General features: G+C 35.8%; 1 protein-coding gene across 1 annotated transcript in view; it reads right to left on the bottom strand.

Moving 5' to 3' along the window:
* Positions 1–23,230, bottom strand: part of LOC142860170 (uncharacterized) — a 72,961-nt gene extending 49,731 nt beyond the window's left edge. Inside the window, exons 1-5 of the mRNA XM_075991082.1 lie at positions 22,902–23,230; positions 13,857–13,983; positions 13,090–13,185; positions 12,759–12,817; positions 11,319–12,111 (exon numbers count right to left, since the gene is read on the bottom strand). Coding sequence (XP_075847197.1) covers positions 11,319–12,111; positions 12,759–12,817; positions 13,090–13,185; positions 13,857–13,983; positions 22,902–22,916 — 1,090 coding nt within the window. The 5' untranslated portion in view covers positions 22,917–23,230. The remainder of the gene's footprint in view (positions 1–11,318; positions 12,112–12,758; positions 12,818–13,089; positions 13,186–13,856; positions 13,984–22,901) is intronic.
* Between the last annotated feature and the right edge of the window lie 1,163 nt (positions 23,231–24,393).

The following is a 24,393-nucleotide window of genomic DNA, read 5'->3' as shown; positions in this document are numbered from 1 at the left end:
AGAAGAGATAGAGAATGACAGTATATACCCATAACAAGAACAATCAATCAAGATGAAGTCTCAATCCTGAACATCTATGCTCCTAATACAAGAGCACCCACATATGTAATAGAAACAGTATTAAAACTTAAATCACAAACCAAACCCCACACACTAATAAAAGCAGACTTCAACATTCCACTTTCACCAATGGACAGGTTAACCAAACAGAAACTTACCAGAGAAATAAGAAAACTAACAGATGTTATGAATCAAACGGTCTTAACAGACATCTATAGAACATTCCACCCGAACAAAAAAGAATATACCTTCTTTCAGCACTGCATAGAATTGTCTCAAAATTGATCATATACTCGGTAACAAAGAAAACTTCCACAGATACAAATAATTTGGAGTAACTCCCTATGTCTTATTGGATCATCATGGATTAAGGTTAGAATTTAACAAAATAGTACTCCTAGAAAGCCTAAAAACTCCTGGAAATTGAATAGTCAACTAGTGAACCACCCCAGGGTCAAAGGAAGAAATAAAGAAAGAAATTAAAGTCATTCTTGAATTCAACGAAAATGAAGGCACAACATATCCAAACCTATGGGACACTATGAAATCAGTGTTAAGAGGAAAGTTCATAGCAGTAAGTTCACACATAAAGAAAATGGAGAAAGTTCACATTAGTGACTTACCGGGACACCTGAAAACTCTAGAACAAACAGAAGCAGACTCACCCAGGAAAAATAGAAGACAGGAAATAATCAAATTGAAAGGGGAAATCAACAAAATAAAAACAAAGACAACAACACAAAGAATCAATGAAACAAAAAGCTGGTTTTTTTGAGAAAATCAACAAGATAGACAAACACGTATCGAATCTAATCAAAAGGCAGAGGGAGAACATCTAAATTAACAAAATCAGAAATGAGAAAGGGGACATAACAACAGACACCGAGGAAATTCAGTAAGTCATTATGTCTTACTGCAAAAACCACAAAATTGGAAAATGTAAAAGAAATTGACAATTTTTAGATAGATACCATGTACCAAATTTAAATCAAGACCAGGTGAACAATTTAAATATACCTATAAACCACAAGGAAATAAAAGCTTTCATCAAAAGCCTTCCAAACCAAAAAAGCCCAGGGTGAGATGGATTTAGTGAAAAATTCTACCAGAACTTCCAAGAAGAGCTAATACCTATACTCTTCAAAATGTTTCATATAATAGAAACAGAAGGGACATTGCCAAACTCTTCTTATGAGGCTACAATTACCCTGATACTGAAACCACACAAAACTAAACTAAGAAAGAGAATTACAGACCAATTTCACTCATGAACATGGATGCAAACATTCTCAATCAAATACTGGCAAATTAAATGCAAGAATACTTCAAAAAAAATTCATGCACCATGTTCAAATCGGCTTCATCCCAAAGATGCAGGGCTGGTTCAACATATGTAAATCTATCAATATGATCCATCATATAAATAAACTAAGAGAATAAAACCACATGATCATTTCATTAGATGCTAAAAACAACACTTGACAAAGTCCAACATCCCATCATGATAAAGATCTTGGAGAGATGAGGGATACAAAGAACATATCTAAGTATAATAAAAGCAATATATAGCAAGGCGACAGCCAACATCTAATTGAATGGAGAGAAACTCAAATCAGTCCCACTAAAATGAGGTCAAAGACAAGGCTGTCCACTGTCTCTATATCTCTTCAATATAGATCTTGAAGTTCAACAAGTGGATTTTCATTGGGAAGGAAGAAGTTAAACTTTTGTTATTTGCAAATGATATGATAGTATGTATAAGTGACCCCAAAAACCCTACCAGAGAATTCCTACAGCTGACAAATACCTTCAGTGATGTGCAGGATACAAGATCAACTGAAAATAATCAGTTGCCCCATATAATCAAATGATAAAGAAGCTGAGAGGGAAATCAGAGAAACACCACTTTTCACAATAGCTACAAATAATATAAAATATCTTGGGGGTAACACAAACCAAAGAAGTGAAAGACCCATTTGACAGAAATAATATGTCTCAGAAGAAATTGAAGAAGATACCAGAAAATGGAAAGATCTTCTATGGTCTTGGATAGGTAGGATCAACATATTAAAATAACAATCCTACCAAAATCAATCTATAGATTCAATGCAATCCCCATCAAAATGATGGGGATTCTCTGCCAGGCAATGATCTTTAAGAGGTAAGACCAAGTTAGGGAGTGACATTTTGGGTACCCAGGAAAAAAAGACTGCCTGTCCAGGGTTTGCTCACTCGGTGGTTCCCATGCTACACAACTGAGGTTGGACTTCTAATACTTATTTCATTAGATCACTCCTTAAAATAAGGAAGATACAATTGAACTATTTGTAGTTAGCCTGAGATTATTTGACTCACGTCATTCAACAATTGTATGCGCATTTCCATAAGCCAGTAAACCAGCAGAGCTCTCAGATGGATGTCATGACATATGTTTGCATTTCTTTTCTTTTTCTCTTTTTTCATTTTTTTAATTTCCTGTCTTTATATGAAAATATAAAACAGTCTCTGGAGGAATTGGACTTTGGCAACTTACAATATTCATCTATCACAAGGAAATCCTCAATGATGAACAGCATCATTTCATTCAGGATATATGTCAAGATAATAATGAGCGGACAAGAACAAAATGGAGGGAAGTCCATGCTGTGTAAACAATATACATTTAAAGACTCAATCATAACTCTCACAAGGAGTACAGCCAAGTAAATGTCAGCAGAGATAAACTTCTTAGGCAGGACTATGAGAACCAGAGAGGAAAAGATGTACAATATAGGTTTATAAATTATGTAATAGAAAATAGGCATAGCTGCTGAGCAGAGACAGAACTTACCGCAGAACCAGCCATCTCTTCTGAGCTTCTGTCTGAGGGAAAAACTAGTATCCCTTTAGATTCTGGAATCTCTCTTCAGGATTTACATTAAAAGTTTCACCAAACACCATTCATCTGCGAGTAACACACTCACTTCAGAGTTACAGAAATCAAGATAGTATTTACTACTGGCTTATTGCACAGATATTCATGGATATGGGAGAGATGAAAATTCTGTTTCTCCCTTGTTGAGTTCAAGTGATCTGATCAGCTGTCAAGTTATGCACTGAGAGCTTGGGCAATACTACCCTGTAATACTCAACCAAGGCAAAGCAGAAATGGGGAAACGAAAGCTGAAGTCAACTGTCAATCAACATCTTATGAAGCTGATCATGATATTCACCTGGTTTTTAATGGCAAAACTTAGAAAGATGTTGGGGTTGCTGCTTAGATTAATAGGTGGAAGTTGTGGAGTGAAGCAAACCTGAAAGTTGTTTCTTCATTTGGCATCGGATCCTAATTAACAGACTGGGCTGAGAAGTGTTTGGAAAACATTTTATTGTTCATAAGAAAATGCAGTTATTTATGACTTTGACATTTAAAGAAAATTACAAAAATTTGTGCTTTCTCTTAATAGAAACAGTAGAGTTCAAACTGCAGCAACACAAGATTTTGTTCATTAAGCATGTAGTATTATCACAGTATGTTATACTTTCATTTTGACTCATATTCTGATTCATATCAAAAGAAGATATTGTGTAGTTCCAGGATAGGAACCAAAAAGCTACGGAGAAACCCTGTCTAGAAAATCCAAAAAAACAAAGAAAGAAATAGAAAAAAAAGAAGATACTGTGCTTAGCATAATTCCCATACAATTTCTAATATTAGAAATCATCTTTATTTTAAACATAAGTGTCAAAAAAGAGGTTTATAAAAAATGTGGGTATAGGTGAAAAAGGACATCAAGTAACCAAGAATGCATTTTAATGTGTTTTCAGGTGGTTTACACAATATTTGATCAAGCTTGAAAGATAGAGGTTATTTCTGTCTGTTAGTTAGTAACCAGTTCAGGGCAGCAGCATGCATGAAGTTAACTGTTATCAGTAGTTACTTTTATGTACTTTTTTATATTTCCACATATACATATATTCACACATTTCTATCCATATATATGCATGTGTGTGTGCGATATCCATACCATAATGACAATTTCATAATATTCACTCCCACTCTTAGGCTCCTACTTTCTTGTCAAAATCTCTTCTATGAAGTTAAAATTTCTTTATTACAAATATTTAATGAATTTGAGATTTCTCACATAGGACACTAAAATGTGTTAGATTAAAAACATTAATACTTTACTCAGAATCAGCTATAATGCATTGGTGCATTACAGACCAAAATCAAGAAATCACGTCACCTTTTTGTCCTTTGGCCAGTAGCAACCCCAAATTTAAATTGTCTAATTCACTCACCTGGTGTCATCCATTTTACGCTATCTGCCTTTTATATGAATCTGAATCTATGCCTTCCTGAAGAATGATATTGTCATTGGGCCAGTGTATGTATAAGTCCCTAACAAGGGCTTTATTCTGTTTCTCTTACTGAACAGCACAAGGAGCATAAGAAGAAAAAGGGTTAAGGGATAATGTCCAGAAATTTTTTTTTTTACAATTTTTTTTAACTGAGAGAAAAACAAATTTCCGCTTCCTCCCAGCCTCCCACTCCTCCCCCTTCCCCCCACTCCTCTCCCTGTCCCCCCACTCCTCGCCCCCTCCCCCCACTCCTCTCCCCCTCCCTCTCAAGTCTGAAGAGCAGTCAGGGTTCCCTGCCCTGTGGGAAGTCCAAAGTCCTCCCCCCTCCATCCTGGTCTAGGAAGGTGAACATTCAAACTGGCTAGGCTCCCACAAAGCCAGAACATGAAGTACAATCAAAACCCAGTGGCATTGTCCTTGGCTTCTCATCAGCCCTCATTGTCCACCATATTCAGAGTCCGGTTTTATCCCCTGCTTTTTCAGTCACAGTCCAGCTAGCCTTGGTGAGCTCCCAATAGATCAGCCCCACCATCTGAGTGGGTGGGTGCACCCCTCTTGGTCCTGACTTCCTTGCTCATCTTCTCTCTCCTTCTGTTCCTCATTGGGACTTTGGGAGCTCAGTCCAGTGCTCCAGTGTGGGTCTCTGTCTCTATCTCCACAATGGTTAGTCATTGATCCCACTTGACCCCGCATATCAATAACAGACAGTACTACAATCACCATTGCATGTCATTGTACATTTCTATACTGTAATTAGCATTTATTTTGGAGGAAGGTAACTTGAAGTTTCAGCTATGCATTAGCTTAAGTTACAAATGATGATTGGATTGTGTGGAAAATACTAAGAAAGCAAGGTTAGATTGTACAGTGTTCTCTTATAAAGACAGAATAAACAAACAGTTCACAGTAGGGAAAGAAGAAGATCCATAGCATTTAATACCAAGTAATGATAAATGTGACATCATAAAACACATGTCATCCATACATAGGAGACTAATAACTTCTGAAAAAAGACAAAGTGATAATATTAGAAAAAAACATTACCAGCTAAACATCTGAAAGTGATTCTAGAATATACATAGAAGAATGATCAAAAGTTAGAAAGGATCACCAACTACCATTATTCTGCTACATGTTATAGTTTTAAAATTATTACTAGTGTCTTACTGTTTTATTCAACAGTTATTGCATCTGAAGCCCCTAATACAAAAATTTCCTGTATAACTTTACAGCAAAAGAGAGAGACACCTGTGCTCACATTTCAGATACTAAACAATGTTCAGTTGTAAGTGTTATGTCAATATCATCCCCTCTGGGCAATGCTCAGGGATGGTTCAGAACAGAATGATGAAAGATGCTAAGGGTCAAAGGCGCTGGATGACTATAAGGAAGCAGTATTTTCAACACAGTGGGAAATTCACACATATGAACTCACATGACTGTGATAGCATGTATATCACCTGAGCAAGTGCAAGTCAGATCAAAATCCCAAGATGAAAGTGGAGGAACATGGAGTCACAACACTAGCTGAGGTGCTCTTAACATCTGAAAGCTGATTGGAAAAGGAGAACCAGCTTTGTTTTAAGAATGAACCCTCTGGTAATTTGACCATACTTCAGGAAATGTCTAAGCATAGAGTACTTGGGCAACTAAAATTGAATGAAATGGATGCAAAAACAGAAAAAAATAGTGTGGGGTTTGATGTATTCTTTGAGTTCTAGTAATGTTTCTTTTACATATGTGGGTTCTTTTATATTAGGGGCATATATATTCAGGATTGAGACTTCTTCCTGATAAATTGTTACTGTTATGAGTATAAAGTGTCCTTCTCCATCTCTTCTGATTCATTTTAGTTTGAAATCAATTTTGATAGAAATTAGTATAGACACACCCACTCATTTCTTAGGTCCATTTGACTGAAAAGATATGAGAGTTAGCCAAGAAGAGGCTAGAACTAGTGGGCCAAGCAGTGTTTAAATTAATACAATTTGTGTGTTGTTATTTCGAGGCATAAGCTAGCCAGGCGACCAGGAGCTGGGTGGCAGGAACACAGCCCACAGCTCCTTCTACAAATTAGGATTATATTCACTCCTGACGTGGTTACAAAGATACTCATGCAAACAGGAGAGATTAAAAGTTTCTCCCTTGCTGAGTATAAGGGCTCTAGTCAGCAGTAATGATATGCAGGGAGAGCTTGGGCTATACTGGCCTGTTCTGTCCAAGACTGCAAAACAGAAATGGGAAAATGAGAACAGAACTCAACTGCAGATCAAAATTCTATAAAGCTGATCACAATATGCACCTTGTTTTTAGTGGCAAAGTTCACAAAGATGTTGTGGTTGCTACTTAGAATAATAAATAGCAGCTGTCGAATGAAGCACAAGTGAAAGTAATTTCAACAGTTGGCATTGGGTTCCTAATTAACAGTCTGCACTGAAAGTGTTTGGGAAACATTAACTCTCACATTGTTAAATGTGCCTAAATCATTTATTACTCATGTTTAAATGCAGTTATTTCTGACTTTCAGATTTAAAGAGAACTAACTACAAAAAATTTTGGCTTCTTTTGATAGAAGCAGTAGAATACAAAACACATCAACACTAGTTTTTGTTTGTTATGTTTCTTGCATATTATCCCTATATGTTATGATACATTCATATGGACACATATATTCTGATATGTATCAAAAGTAAATATTGTGCATACCATAATCCCCATGAGGATTTTATTGTTAGGAAACATCTTTTTATTTAAACATAAGTGACAAAGAAAAGCTATATATGAAAGACATTGAGAAAGGTTAAGAAGGACACCAAGCAACTAAGAACAATTATTTTTAATTTTTTTATTGAGAAAAAGAGAAAAAAGGTTACCGCCTCCTCCCAGCCTCCCATTTCCCTCCCCCTCCTCCCATCCTTCTCCCTCTCCCCCCACTCCTCTCCACCTCCCTCTCCAGTCCTAAGAGCAGTCAGGGTTCCCTGCCCTGTGGAAAGTCCAAGGTCCTCCCCCTCCGTCCATGTCTAGGAAGGTGAACATCCAAACTGGCTAGGCTCCCACAAAGCCAGAACATGAAGTAAAATCAAAACCCCATGCCATTGTCCTTGGCTTCTCAGCAGCCCTCATTGTTCGCCATGTTCAGAGAGTCCGGTTTTATCCCTTGCTTTTTCAGTCACAGTCCAGCTGGCCTTGGTGAGCTCCCATTAGATCAGCCCCACCATCTGAGTGGGTGGGTGCACCCCTCGTGGTCCTGACTTCCTTGTTCATGTTCTCCCTCCTTCTGCTCCTCATTGGGACCTTGGGAGCTCAGTCCAGTGCTCCAGTGTGGGTCTCTGTCTCTATCTCCATCCATCACCAGATGAAGGTTCTATGGTGATATGCAAGATATTCGTCAGTAATGCTATAGGATAGGGTCATTTCAGGTTCCCTATCCTCAGCTGCCCAAGGAACTAACTGGGGACATCACCTTGGGCTCCTGGGAGCCACTCTAGGTTCAAGTCTCTTGCCAACCCTAAGGTGGCTCCCTTAACTAAGATTTGTGTTTCCCTGCACCCTTATCCAAACTTTCTTTATCCCAATCCTCCTTTTTCCCCAAGTTCCCCCCATCCTCCCCTTCTCATTTTTCTCTCCCCATCTCCCCTTACCCCCATCCCACCCCACCCCACCCCCAAGATCCCAATTTTTTCCCAGGCAATTTTGTCTACTTCCCATAGCCAGGAGGATAACTATATGTTTTTCTTTGGGTTCACCTTCTTATTTAGCTTCTTTAGGGTCACCAATTATAGACTCCGTGACCTTTATTTATGGCTAGAATCTAATTATGAGTGAGTAATCCCTTGTTCGTCTTTTTGGGTCTGGGTTACCTCACTCAGGATAGTGTTTTCTATTTCCATCCATTTGCATGCAAAATTCGAGAAATTTTTAATGTGGTTTCAGATGTCTTGCACAATATCTATAGAAGCTTGAAATATACAAGTGATTTTTATGTTTAAGTCATTGCTAGTGATCAATCCAGGGCAGTAGCATGTATGAGACTAATGGTTGTCTGTAGTTTCTTTTATGTATTGTTCATCATTTCACACTAATACACATAATTACATATATATACATATCTATATACATATTTACAGCCACATGTGAAAGTATGTGTGTGTATCCATGTCATATCTTAAAGAAGATTTCATAATATTCACGCCCACATTCTGGCTCATATTTTCTTGCCAAACTCTCCTCTATGAAGATGCTTTTTCTTTATTACAAATATTTAATGAATTTGAGATTCCTCACATACGACATGCAAAGTTGTCAGTTTAAATATATTAATACTATACTCAGAATCACCTATAATGCATTGGTGTCTTATAGAACAAAATCAGGAAATCACTTCTCCTTTTTGTCCTTTGGCCAGTAGCAACCACAGATTTAAATTGTCTAATTCATTCACCAGGATTAATTTACTTTATTCTATGAGTCTGAATCTGTGCTTTCCTGAAGAATGTCTTATGAATTTGTTGTTGGGTCTGGGTATGCACCTAACCCTAACAAGCTTTTTATTCTGTCCTTTTATTGAACAGAACAAGGAGCATCAGAAAAGAAAGGTTTGGAGGATACTGCCCTTAAGTCTTTAAATAATTTTACAAGGATTTGTCAGTGACACCTTGACACCACCTGATACCAATAATAGACAGTACTACAAACACCATTGTATATCCAGTTATATCTCTCTACTGTATTTAGCAGCTATTTTCAAAGAGGTTAATTTACGGTTTCATGTATGCCTTAGCATAGGTTACAAAAATAATTAACTAATGGGAAAATTTAAGAAAAGAAAGGTTGGTTTTTACAATGTTCTCTTACAATGACAGAATAATGAAACAGATTACAGTAGGCAAAGGAAAAGTCTTTCTGGCAAAGATCCCTAGACCATAGCACTTAAGACTCCGTAGTGACAATTGAGACTTCAAATCTAACTGCCATTAATAGATAGCTGACGACTAACTTTTTAAAGAAGAGACAGTGTTAAAATTAGGAAAATAACAATACAAGCCAAACAACTGAAAGTGATTCTAGAACATACCTAGAACTAAAAAGCTATACACCAAAAAAAGAGAGAGAGAAACAAATAAGCAAACAAAAATAAAATTGCCTTTGGCATTAAAACTAGGACATAAACCTAAACAGAAATCTCAAAGGATATATAAATGTCTGAGAAGTATTTTATAATGTTCAACATGCTTAACAATCAGTGAAATGCAAATTAACTATCCTTTGCAATTTCTTTCCCATATCAGAATGACTAAGAAAAATAACATTAAGAAAGGATAACAAATACTGCTGTATGGCTGGAGAAAAGGTAATAATTTATTCACAATTTTTGAGAGGTCACAGTGGTGAAGCGAATGAAATCAATGTGGAATTGCTTCAAAATGCTAAAAGATATTATATCAGTCACATTTAGTGAATTTTATTCGACTTAGATATCAAGGTATCATGAGTGTCCTCATGAAAAAATATCACACTGTTCCTTCTTCTAGTTTATACAATAATTTGAGAAGAATTAATGTTTGTTCTAGAAGAATTACCAAAAGTTAAAAAGTGCCACCTGCCACCATTACTCTGCTACAAGTTTGGGGTTTAAAATAATTGCTGATGTCTCATCTTTTACCACCAACTACTGCATCTCTAAGCCTCCATCACAGAAATTTCACTCATATATTTACTGCTAAAAGAGAGACTCACCTGCAGTCATAGTTCAGACAATAAGAAAATGTTCTGCTTTAAGTGTCCTTTCAATATCATGTTGTTTTCATTGGTTAATAAAGGAAGTGCTTTGGGCCTATAGTAAATACAGCAATATCATCCCCTCCAGGCAATTGTCAGGGATGGTTCAGCACAAACTGATAAAAGATGGTAAGAGCTAAAAGAGATGAATGACTATAAGGAAGCAGGGTTTTGAACACAGTGGGAGATTTGTAATTACAAACTCAAGTGATTCATAACAGCTGAACAAGGGCAAGTCAGATCAAAACTCCCAGGCCACTTTCCAACTAACTCTTATTACTTTAATTAAGCCATAAAGTTTTGTTCTACGTTCTGCCACATAACACACATCCAGCTTCCTCCATCTAGTGGCAATTTGCTTTATTTCCTTCTCCTACTTCCACTATCTCCCTGGCAGTCCCGCCTATACCTCCTACCTAGGTTTGTCCATTTACTTCCTCTTACTTCAATCACTGCAATACACGTTCACACAGTGTATACATGCCCAGGTCAAATCTACTTCTTTGTTATGACATATTTCTGTTGTTGCTATTCATCCACAGAACTGCTGACATTAATGTTATCCTGACATTAAAGAATAGACTATCAGAACAAAGAAATGCAAAACAATGGCTAAAATATTTAACATTTTTATTGCAAAGAAGGAAAACACTTGAAGTTCAAAATAATCAATTATTTATCTGAAATCACAAGTAACTACAGGAAAATAATGTTTATATAGAATATAATCACATTACCTAAAGAAACATATGCCAATCTAAAATATGCATCAAAATCTGGAATAGTTTGATTTTGGATGGTTTCTTAGCACATAATCTTGACATACAGTCAAGAAATGTTATTGTTTAATTCATCCTACTAGAGATATTTTCTTATTGATAATAATTGATACTTAAATGGTTATGTACCCAATAATGATGCATAAATAATTTATTTCACAATGAATGTTTCATGATTATAAAATTCAAACCTGGACACAATATTTCTAAATTCATTAGGACTCTAGCACCATATAAGTATTAACTAAGCTTGGAAAGTATTTGAAGCATATGAGTCTGTGAAATAGCTTGTTCAGTGTATGAAGAGTGGTAAATTGAACTGGTATGAGTTAAACTAAGAAGTTTTTAAAAGTGTACCCATTACATGAATTTTCTGATGCCTTCTAAGACTTGTGCACATAGTAAAGGACTTGCAACATTTTTTACATTTGTAAGGTTTTTCACCAGTATGAATTCTGTGATGAGTTTGAAGATTTGCATGACGGGTAAAGGACTTGCCACATTCTTTACACCTGTAAGGTTTTTCACCAGTATGGATTCTGTGATGAGTTTGAAGATTTGCATGACGGGTAAAGGACTTGCCACATTCTTGACACGTATAAGGTTTGTCACCAGTATGCATTCTGTGATGTCTGTAAAGTGTTGAGACCTGGCTAAAGGACTTGCCACATTCTTGACATCTGTGAGGTCTCTCTCCAGTATGGATTTTGTGATGTCTGTAAAGTGTTGAGGCCTGGGTAAAGTACCTGTCACATTCTTGACATCTGTAAGGTTTCTTGCCAGTATGGATTCTGCAATGTTTGTGAAGATTTGACACCTGGTTAAAGGTCTTGCCACATTCTTGACATCTGTAAGGTTTGTCACCAGTATGGATATTGTGATGAGCTTGAAGATTTGCATGATGGCTAAAGGACTTGCCACATTCTTGACATTTGTAAAGTTTGTCAGCAGAATGGATTCTTTGGTGAGCTTGAAGACTTGCATGATGGCAAAATGATTTATCACAATCTTGACATTTTTGTCCCCTCTCTTTGGAAATAATCATCTTATGACTAATGGGGCATGAACATCTGTTGAAGCTCTTTCCATATTCCTTATAGTCATATTGTGTCTCTTCATTTATATTGTTTATATAATGCTTCTCTTGTTTCTGTTCATGTAGGAGGGAAAAAAGATGTGTGTTATAAGCAAATATCTCTATACACTTCGCAGGAAAAAACAGACTCCTACTATATATTTAAATACCGAGTAAACATGTATTGTAGTGCACTTTTGGGTCATTTGTTTCTTCAACTGATAGTTGTGGCAACTATACTTCCTAGAGTTCTTGGGAAAGAATTTATTAGCATCACTTTATATGTAAGACTTTTCCCCACTAGAAATGCTATGCTACATTTTTAGTCTCATTTTATTGAGAAAAACCTTTCATTGTGGATCTAAATTGATTAGTTTGTCACAAATATAATTAAAAGTTGTGGGAATTCTAATGAATTCTTAATAAAAGAATTCATATTTATCATTCACTTTTCAGACTTTTTCAACTTTCTTTGCAGATAAAAACATGTTTTAAAACTTTAAGTGCATTTTTTTTAGAAAAGGAACATCTTCTGTAAATATATGAGTTCTAGTGTGATGTTATTCACAATAAGGTAGAAATTCTTGACCTTTTTTGGCAAATTTATCTAGGGAGGCTTGTGAGTAAAGATTATTTTAAGTATGACACAACCCTTTCTTTTTGCTCTCATCACCAAATTTTTAAAATATCCTCAAGTGAAAGGTTTCTAGGTCAAAACTTACAGATATTCCAGATACCAACTTCAGGATTGGATCTTGTATATTTCCCTGTGCAAGTTGTTCTTGTGTTTGATGGGAATATAGAACCGGAAAATAGAAAGCAGTTAATTATCTGAATTAGTACACTAAGTTGAAAATTTTTCAGATATATAAGGCACACCATTTTATAAGTATGGAAACTTTATGTTATGTGGCATAAAAAAACTTATGATCATTTTTTTCTAATGAAACAATCTTCTCATTTCCATTAAAGATCTTTTCAAACCCCAGTGCAAGAACAAAATTCTCCAAGTCTTAAAATTCCCACAAGTGTCAATGCTTCATTCTAACTTACCTTGTTCATTGCCTTCTTTCTCTCCAGTGTTCACATTCCAGGGCTCTTTGCTTTGTTCAAGAGAACTGATCAGGTTTGGTTTTGACACTGAAATACCTGCATGTTGAAACAGACATATGGTCTTACCATGGGTTAACAGTAAAACACATGGGGTTCTAATACATCTCCATAGTGATTATATAAGAACACATACAATATAAAATTCAAGATATAATTTCCTAATTGCTACCATCTTTTTTATTATTTTATTTTATTGATTTTTATTGAGCTCTACATTTTTTTCTGCTTCCTTGCCTGCCTCTCCCCTCCCCTTCAGCCCTCTCCCAAAGTCCCCATCTCCCAATTTACTGAGGAGATCTTGTCTTTTCATACATAGATCTACTCTACATGGGAAGTAGAAAAAGTAGTAGAAAAAGCAGTATCTTCTAATATTTTAAAATATTCAAAATAATTTATGATAATATTTTATACCTAGAGTTATTTTGGAAATTTTTAATGAATCTAAATTAAAATATATTATAAATCATTAAGTTGCAAATCTATATAAACTATGATGTTTCTGAAAGTAAAACATATTATAAAAGTTTGAATGATCAGTGTCATCTCCAGGAGTCAGAAATTTATTGACAAATTAGAGTTACAAGAAATATTATGTTCTACATGATGAACGTCACAATCTTTATTAAATTAGCGTGTCAATATCAGGGAGACAATTTAGGCATAGTTATTAAATATACTTATATAAAACAATTATGAATAAGTCTCACCGACAGAGAGCATATTACTGTAGGTCTCCAACATGACATCCCTGTACAAAGCCCTCTGAGCAAAGTCCAGGCAATCCCACTCATCTTGAGAGAAGTCTATTGACACATCTTCGAATGTCAAGATTTTCTGTCATGAAAGAAAATGGTTTATCAAGTGCCCAGGTACAAAGTTCTTTTTGTATTCTAAGATTACATAAAATCATCATAAAACTTGATTTGTTCTTGATTAGCATTATTCTAAAAGACATACTCTAAATTACGGTCTATATAAAAACCCATGTGATGGAAATATGACAGATCAAGTGAACTAAGACAAATTCAAGATGTAAATCCACAGGCTGAAATAAGGTATATTAGTGGGAGGCAGGGAGAAATTTTTATGTGGACAATATCAGTGTGAATCACCAGTCAAGGGCCTCTACCCTCAAGGGAAATCGTTACTGTACAAGCCACTAGCTTGAGAAACATGAGCTGTAAAGATGACACCAGGCATGGCTACACTGCTGTCAGCCAAAAATTTGTACAATGTCAGGTGTATAGTAAGAGGTAGAACTGCTATATCCAAGAATGATGCAAGATTCTTACGGCAAATGGTCTAATTACATCAGTGGGAACAACCTTGGAAGGGTTGACAACTGTGTGTGTTGAGCTGGAAAGAGACTGATTTCTAAGACCTGTTAAAGTTCTGAGAGCACTGTGGGCAAATTGATAAAGGACAAGAGAAGGCAATGGATTGGATAGCTGATTCATGGCTTAGATCAGCTTTCATCCAAAACTTACACACCCCTAAAAGTACAGGGTACTTTTCAAGATCCCAAGAAGAGTATTAGGACTGTATCACAATAAGTTACTCAGGGTTAATATGGTCTTATAAAATGAAATTTCAGTGTTCCTTCTATTTGTGTTGTGAGGAACAATTTGAGGAGTGTATCGTCTTCTTTGAAAAATCTCAGAATTCTGTCCTAGTCATTCTAATGGATACATAGTGATATTTCATTGTACTTTTGAGTTCATTTCTCCAAGATAAGTAACACAGGGCAGCTTTTTCCATATTTACTAGTCATTTGTATACTTTTGAATAAACATTTATCCAAGTCTTTTGCTCATTTTAACTTATCTTTTTGTTAGTTCATTGGAAAAGTTTTTTAATGTGCTCTAGACATTTACTCTTGTGATATACAGTTTGTAAATATTTTTTCTAATCTAGAAACAGTTTTTTCACTCTATCACATCCTTTGATGCATGAGAGTAAAGCTTTATCTGTTTTTATTATTTTCATTTTATTTGTATTAGTGGTTAGCCTGCATTTGTGTCTATGAACCATACGCTCGTGGTACCCAGCAAAACCATAAGATGGTAGTGGATCACCTAGAACTACAGTCACAGATGGTGATGGGCAGCCATGTGGATGCTGGGACTTAAATCTAGGTCTGTTGCAAGAGTAGTTGCTCTTAATTGTTGAGCCATCTCTTCAGCCCCCTGTACTGTTTTTTTAATATATTTTAACAGTGATGTCTTAAAGTTAAAAAAAAAGAAAGAAAAGAAAACTGAAGTTCCTAGAAAAAAACTAAGTTATCATCCTATAGGATGTGGATCTAGTAATAAGCTTTCAAATAGGACCCTGTTTTTTCAAGAACTAATAAAAAAACAAAGGTGGGTCTTGATATATCTAAAAAAAATCTAAATATCTAACAAAAACAGAATTTCATAGAATGGAAGAAATCTTTATCTTTTCACTCACATTATTGATTTAAACATAAAGCACTAAAAGATAGATAAAACTGACAATAAATAGCTCAAGCATGTCCATACCCTCTTCCAATTAGGGATTTGCATATGTAACAACCTGGAAATTTTATTGTACCCCAGTCAGAAAGGCATAGGACTTACAACAAATGTGGAGGAGTGAGAAGAAAATAGAACCATAACTGTATTTTGTTAAGATTGAAAAATGGTGAAGCCATTGTGGACAGCAATATGAAGAATTCTCAAAAAGGTTTGGATGTAAAGAACCATAACCAAACAAAATTCAGGGTTAGGGAGTTCAATCTCAATGGCTACCATTACAAATTATTCCTCACAGAAGTATCATAAACACTGCATATTTAAGGCTGAAAATTATAAAATAATATATTTTATATCCCTCATGTATATAACATTTTGTAATGGATAGGTAAAACAGTTCCATGATGATATAAAATGATTATTCATTATGATAACACCTCCTTCATCCAGCCATACAGCAATATACAAGGTTCACCATTCTCAAACCAATGTAGGTGATACTCCACATCTATGGATATAAAGAGAGATTTCACATGATTCTTTCAAAAGGTATAAGAAGTGTGTTTAACCAATTAAATATCCCTTATTAATGCAAGTCCTGAAGAACAATGCTCAACATACTTCATACTTAGTATAATAAACATTTCAGGCTGTATGATGATCAGAATGATGGAGTATTCCAAGGAATTTCTAATAAAAGGAATAACACAAATATAATGCTGTAGAATTAACCAAAGCATAAAAATTAAAAAGAAATAAAGCAAAAGGTCATAAATTAGGAAATGAAGGAGTCAATCTGCCCTGCGTTGGAGAAAATGTGATCCACACTTAGGCCAGAACTCTCCACCTGAAAAAACAAACCTAAAGCTCACAAAATAACCAAAGGGCTAGAGGTGATAAGATAATAAAATGTCTTAAGCTCTTGAATACATCAAGTTTATAGACAAAGACACTATATAAATATTTTTATGTAGTGCTAGTTCTTCTATACTGACTGCATTATGGTGCCTCGTTTAAATTTTTTTCATGCTGATTCTTTGAATGCAGCTTTTTCTGCGTACAGAATTACAGTGCGATACTTTATCAAAGCTGTCTTATATTAATCAAATTTGTAGTGGTTTGGGGGAATTTAAGTTCTTAGATGAGAATTTTTTCTAGAAAATAAGTATCTCTGTGAGAATCTTTTATAGAAAGTAAGCACTTAATGAGTATTTTATTCTAGTTCATAAACCATTGTTTTGATACATTCTCCTAACAAAGTACATATTCTTGGAGGTATTTAATAGAGAATTCTCATGAAAGACTTAATAAATTTTATCACCTTTATTGGGGTTTCCATGTATATTATACCAAGATTTCATTGATTTACAAAATGCCTTTTTATACTGACTTTAATTGCAGAACTTTTCACAAATTTGTATGAAGTAATAAATTTTGTGCCAAGCATACTACACTACTGACATGGAGAATGGTTTACTGTACTTTTTACTGTCTTCCCTCTGAAATGTTTAAAGGACTGTTTAAAGCTACAATGAATACAAAATATGGGAAAGAACTGCATGACTTTCAGTGCATATCACTTTATAGGATTTTATCCTCTTTTTAGATTAAACCTATGTTTCAAATTTGATGAGAATATTTTTATAACAAAATCAATGGATTCTCAAACAGTAACTGGCATGAATTGAGGTCTATTGAGAGAAAATGAAAATTTCATGATAAAGAAGAAATATAGTTCTTATCCCTTAATATGTACAACCAAATGTATGGATATAATTAAATTATACATTGTGACTCAATTAGATATATCTGTTAAGCACTCTGGTCATGCCAGATTTTGTGTACAAATGTAATACCTTTGAAAGTAAACAAAAGCATTACAGAAGGGAGCATTTCTGGATGAAATTAAGCTGAAAGCATTTTAGTTTTCTCTGAGTGACCAACAATAACAAATTCAATGTGTTTCTTGTAAATGAGTATGCAATTCTGAGTTTTTGCAAGTTTTAATATATAACAAATTTATGACATAATTATTTGAATCTATTCTGTTTACATACACAAGGTTTAAAAATATCCAGTAAGCTATTTAAAAGATAAATAATTTACCTGCACTACTGCACGGGACAACATACAGAGATAATAAATGAAAACAAAGTTCAAACAGGTTTCCTTACTGAACAAGAATGAATAGGAGAGAATAGCACAAAAAGGGGGAATAAGTTTTGTTTGCATATAACCCATTGTATATAAAACTGATGACTGTGGACTCAAGGCAGTGATGGACTACAACAGTTGTCCATAACTAAAAGAGTAAATCATTGCAAAATACTTATAGAGCTATTCATTTTTTTTCAAACTTGCCAGAAAATATCCATGATTCAAATGAAAATATGACTTAATATTTTGGAATTTTTTCTTTTAAATATCTGTTTCATAGATTTCTTTCCTTGTATTGTGTCATAAATATTTAGTCTATGAAGACATGTTACTATGGGAACAGTTTAAATTTTTTTAAATGAAAAAAATACTATCGATCATGCTGTGTGTGTGTAGATTATAAATATAAACAGCACAACACACAAGATAATGTCTACATAAACCACTGAACAGAGAGAAATAAAGCTGGTATCTATGTAGCACCTTTACCACTTTCTGAATCTATAGTGCAGGATGGTAGTCTACATACTACCGAGGAGAAATATAAACATCAAGCCAGTCACAAACTTTTTGATCTACATTGCTATTCTGTCCATAAGGTATGTTAGCATAATGGTGTAACAAGGCTTGCGGGAGTAACAAGCCAAAATTTGATTGAATTTAAGAATAACTCCAGGGCCGGGCAGTGGTGGTGCACACCTTTAATCCCAGCACTCAGGAGGCAGAGGCAGGCGGATCTCTGTGAGTTCGAGGCCAGCCTGGTCGACAAGAGCTAGTTCCAGGACAGGAACCAAAAAGCTACGGAGAAACCCTGTCTCGAAAATTAAAAATAATAATAATAATTCCAGGAGATGAAATCATACTTCACAATGTTTGGGTGACAAGAAACCGATCTAAAGTTTAAAAAAAAGAAATAAAATTGCCCCTAAATGACCTTTTAGTACACTGTAGATACTCCTGGACCAAAGCTTTGTTAAGTCCTGAGAAGAGAATAGTCCTCCTGGAAAAGTTGGAAAAAACAAATAGAGAGTCTCACAGCGAGACAATATTCAAAGAAGGATAAACATTGGAACACCACTGAATGGGAGGTCTCAATCAATACCTTCAGAGCCCTCTAGAAGAGGAGAAAGATAGTGTATAAGAGTCAAAGGGAGGAAGCCTATGTGTTTGTCTTTGGATTCACATTCTTATTTAGCTTCTCTAGGAACATGAATTATAAGCTCAATGTCCTTGATTTATGGCTAGAAACCAAATATGAGTGAGTACATTCCATGTTCCTCTTTTTGGGCCTGGCTTACCTCACTACAAGAACAATCGCAGTGGGTTTTTGATCCTACTGCACGTACTGCCTTTGGGGGAGCCTAGGCAGTTTGGATGCTCACCTTATGAGACCTGGATAGAGGTGGGCGGTCCTTGGGCTTCCCACAGGTCAGGGAACCCTGATTGCTCTTTGAGCAGATGAGGGAGAGTGACTTGATCAGGGGAGGGGGAGGGAAATGGGTGGCGGTGGCTGGGAGGAGTCAGAAATCCTTAATAAATAAATAAATTAAGAAAAAGAGTCAAAGGGGTTGGAGAATACAAATACCCACAATGCCCTCCTGCCATAAACAGACATCCATCTACCTCAACTGGATTGAAGCACATATGAACTAGAGGAAACTGAGGCAGCATACACAGGGTGTACAATTTCTGCACCAGATTGGGTCCTAGAACTGAAATAAAAAATCTACACATGCAGATAGATATGGGTCTATTTTCATTCTTCTACAGGTTGACATCCAGTTGTGCCAGCACCATTTGTTGAAGATGCTTTCTTTCTTCCATTGTATACTTTTAGCTCCTTTATCGAAAATGAGGTGTTCATAGGTTTGTGGGTTAAAATCCGGGTCTTCTATACGATTCCATTGGTCGACTTCTCTGTTTTTATGCCAATACCACACCGTTTTCATTACTGTGGCTCTGTAATAGAGTTTGAAGTCAGGGATGGTAATGCCTCCAGAAGTTCCTTTATTATATAAGACTGTTTTGGCTATCCTGGGTTTTTTGTTTTTGTAATAGCCAGAACCTGGAAACAACCTAGATGTCCTTCAATGGAAGAATGGATGAAGAAAGTATGGAATATATACACATTAGAGTACTACTCAGCGGTAAAAAAACAATGACTTCTCAAATTTTGCATGCAAATGAACGGAAATAGAAAATACTATCCTGAGTGAGGTATCCCAGACCCAAAAAGATGAACAAAGGATGTACTCACTCATAATTGTGTTCTAGCCATAAATAAAGGTCAGTGAGTCTATAATTTGTTATCCTAAAGAAGCTAGATAAGAAGAAGGTGAACCCAAAGAAAAACATATAGCTGTCCTCCTGGGTATGGGAAGTAGACAAGATTGCCGGGCAAAATATCGGGATCTTGGGGGGTGGGGTGGGAGGGGGTAAGGGGAGATGGGGAGAGAAAAGTGAGAAGGGTAGGATGGGGAGAACTTGGGGAAACGGGATGATTGGGATAAAGGAAGGTTGGATAGGGGAGCAGGGAAGCACATATCTTAATTAAGGGAGCCATCTTAGGGTTGGCAAGAGACTTGGACCTAGAGGGGCTCCCAGGTGCCCAAGCTGAGGTCCCCAGTTAGTTCCTGGGGCAGCTGAGGATAGGGAACCTGAAATGATCCTATCCTATAGCCATACTGATGAATATCTTGCATATCACCATAGAACCTTCATCTGGCGATGGATGGAGATAGAGACAGAGACCCACACTGGAGCACTGGACTGAGCTCCCAAGGTCCCAATGAGGAGCAGAAGGAGGGAGAACATGAGCAAAGAAGTCAGGACCACAAGGGGTGCACCCACCCACTGAGACAGTGGAGCTGATCTACTGGGAGCTCACCAAGGCCAGCTGGACTGTGACTGAAAAAGCAGGGGATAAAACCGGACTCTCTGAATATGGCGGACAATGAGGGCTGATGAGAAGCCAAAGACAATGGCACTGGGTTTTGATCCTACTTCATGTTCTGGCTTTGTGAGAGCCTAGCCAGTTTGGATGCTCACCTTCCTAGACCAGGATGGAGTGGGGAGGACCTTGGACTTTCCACAGGGCAGGGAACCCTGACTGCTCTTCAGACTGGAGAGGGAGGGGGAGAGGAGTGGGGGGAGGGGAGAGAAGTAGGGAGAGGGGGAGAGGAGTGGGGGGAGGGGGAGAGGAGTAGGAGGCTGGGAGAAGGCAGAAATTTTTTTTTCAATAAAAAAATTTTTTTAAAAAAAGAAATCTACACATGCAGATATCCCTTACCCAGAAACAATCACCAATTGATAATCACTTGCAAATAAAAATTTTATTTTCTTCAAGGATAAGATAAGAAACTACTCTCAGAGGTAGGCAGGCTGAATGCCAACCCTCAGTAAACTCAACAGCATCTTTGGAGGTTCCTTGTCTCATAATGTCATCTCTGAACTTTCCTTTTTCTTCCTTATGCTTTTGTTTATATTTTTCTTATCTCTTTGTAAACTACAGTTCCATTTTTATATATATTAGAGTTCCCAGTTTAGTGTTTTTTAGGATTCATGCCTGCATCTATATGTTTCTTGTGATTTAACTTTGGTATTTCATCTAATTTTTTGTTTTGTTCTATTATTCTTTGTTAGTTTTTCTTTTATTTAATTATATCATAATATACTTTATGTTATTATTCCCTCTTAGAAAGCAATCTGTTTTCTAATGAGAAAGAGAGAAAGAGACTGCATCTGGATGTGAAAAGTTTTGGGGACTTTGTGTGAGTAGTGGAGACTATATCCAGGATATATTATCTGAAGTAATATAGCTGTTTTCATAAAAGGAAAAGTAAATAAATATAAATGTATAAATACACATCATTTTTTCTGTATTATTCACATGAAAAAAATGTGTTTATGGGAGAAAAAGTTGGGAGATATCATGCAAGGTAGTCTCCAATTTTAGGATACACATTACGATGATTAGAGAAAACTTCAGTTCCTGAGTAATATATTATGGTTTATATACATCACTCTCCTATGCTTCAAAACAATTATTGCTGAATCCAACATATCTTTTTGTTTGTTTATTTGTTGTTTGTTTGTTTGTTTGTTTGTTTTGGTTTTTCGAGACAGGGTTTCTCTGTAGATTTGGAGCCTGTCCTGGAACTAGCTCTTGTAGACCAGGCTGGTCTCAAACTCCCAGAGATATGCCTGGCTCTGCCTCCCAAGTGCTGGGATTAAAGGCATGCACCACCACAGCCTGGCAGAATTCAACATATCTTGGCTACAGAATAAAATACTGTATATGAATCCAGGAATATAAAAACCAAATAAATTGTCTCTGAAACAGTAGACATTGTCACAGAGAACCAAACACAGGTGAACGAAGTCAACATCAATACATTAAGATAAACTGATTACAGGTTTTCACAAACAGTCACATAATTATTGTTGTCATAGTCACTGCCCAAGAAATAAAGCAAGGAAACTATCAGTTTTATGCTAAGTACAAGCTAGATATATCTGCCACATTCTAGATTGTCATGTAGAATACTACATATGTAGTTTTAGTTTCTGTATATGCCATTTCTAATACTTCTTTTCATAAGTGAATGGGTTATTCTAGGTAAAGTATTCTATGTGATTGTATATTCATTTTCATAAGCCAGTGAACCACCAAAGCTTCCAGATGGAGGTCATGCCGTACATTTGCATTTCCTTTCTTTTTCTCTTTTTCATTTTTTCTTTTTTATTTCTTCTCTTTATGTGAAGATATGAAATTGTGTCTGGAGGTATTAGACATCAGCAAGTTAAAACATTCATCTATCACAAGGAACTTGTCAATGATGAGCATCAACATTTCATTCAGGATATATGCCATGATAAAAACTGACAGGCAAGAGCAAAATGGAGGGAAGTCCACACTGTGTAAACAATATACATTTAAAGACTCAATCATAACTCTCACAAGAAGCAAAAGCAAGTAAATTCATTAGAAGTAAACTTCCTATGGAAGTCTATGAGAATCAGAGAAGTAAAGATTTGCAAAATAAATGTACAAACTTTGTAATAAAAATTGTGCATAGCTACTGAGCAGAGAGACATACTTACTGCAGAACCAGCCATCTCTTCTGAGCGTCTGTCTGAGGGAAAAGCTTGTATCCCTGTACCTCCTGGAATCTCTCTTCAGGATTTGCATTAAAAGTATCATCAAACACCATTCACTTGCGAGAAGCACACTCACCACCTGCAGAGTCTCAGAAATCTAGAGAGTATTTACTCCTGGCTTGGTTACACAGATTATTCATGAATATGGGAGAGATGAAAATGCTGTTTCTCCCTTGTTGAGTTCAGTTGATCTCAGCTGTCAAGTTATGCCTTGAGAACTGGGGCTATACTGCCCTGGTCTACTCAAACAAGCAAAGCAGAATTGGGAAAATGAAAGCTGAACTCAACTACAGATCAAAATCCTATAAAGCTGATCATGATATTCACCTGGTTTTTAGTAGCAAAGTTCACAAAGATGTTGGGGTTGCTGCTTAGATTTACAAGTGGAAGTTGCGGAATGAAGCAAAACTGAAAGTAATTTCTTCACTTGGCATTGGATCCTAAGTAACAGTCTGGGCTGAGAAGTGTTTGCAAAACATTAACTCTCACATTGCTAAAACTATCTAAACCATTTATTGTTCGTATGAAAATGCAGTTATTTGTGACTTTGAGAATAAGAGAGAACTACAAAAATTTCTGGCTTCTTTCAATGGAAGTAGTAGAGTTTAAACCACATCAATACTAGGTTTCATTCATTAAGCATGTAGTATTATCACAGTATGTTATGATACATTCATATTGACTCATATATTCTGATTTGTATCAAAAGAAGGTACTGTGCTTACCATAATTCCCTTGAGGATTCTAATGTTAGGAACCATCTTTTTTCTTAAACATAAGTGTTAAAGAAGAGTTATATTAAATATGTGGGGGTAGGTAAAGAAAGACACCAAGTAACTAAGAATACATTTTAATGTGTTTTCAGGTGGTTTACACAATATCTGTTCAAGTTTGAAAGATACAGGTGATTTTTGTTTAACTGTTAACTAGTGATCAGTTCAGGGCAGTAGCATGCATAAGGTTAACTGTTATCAGTAGCTTTTTATGTATTTTTATATTTCCACAATTCATATATGCAAATATTTCTGTCCATATTTATGCATGTGTGTGCAATATCCATGGCATATCATGAGGAAAATGTCATAATATTTACCCCCACTCATAGGCTCATACTTTCTTGCCAAATTGTCTTCTATAAAGATATCATTCCTTTATTAAAAATATTTAATAAATTTAGATTTCTCACATAGAACACTAGAATGTGTCAGTTTAAACACATGAATACTATACTCAGAGTCACCTGTAATGCATTGGTGCATTACATACTGAAATCAGAAAATCACTTCTCCTTTTGTCCTTTGGCCAGGAGCAATCCCAGATTTAATTTTTCTGTTTCACTCATCTGGTGTCATCCATTTTCTGCTATCTGTTTCTTTTTTTATTATTAGATTTTTTTATAAATATTTATTAACCCAAATTCCCACTCCCTCCTCCT

Source organism: Microtus pennsylvanicus, chromosome 1 (assembly GCF_037038515.1).
Source record: "Microtus pennsylvanicus isolate mMicPen1 chromosome 1, mMicPen1.hap1, whole genome shotgun sequence".
Taxonomy (NCBI): Eukaryota; Metazoa; Chordata; class Mammalia; order Rodentia; family Cricetidae; genus Microtus; species Microtus pennsylvanicus.
This window is presented reverse-complemented; position numbering and strand designations above follow the sequence as displayed.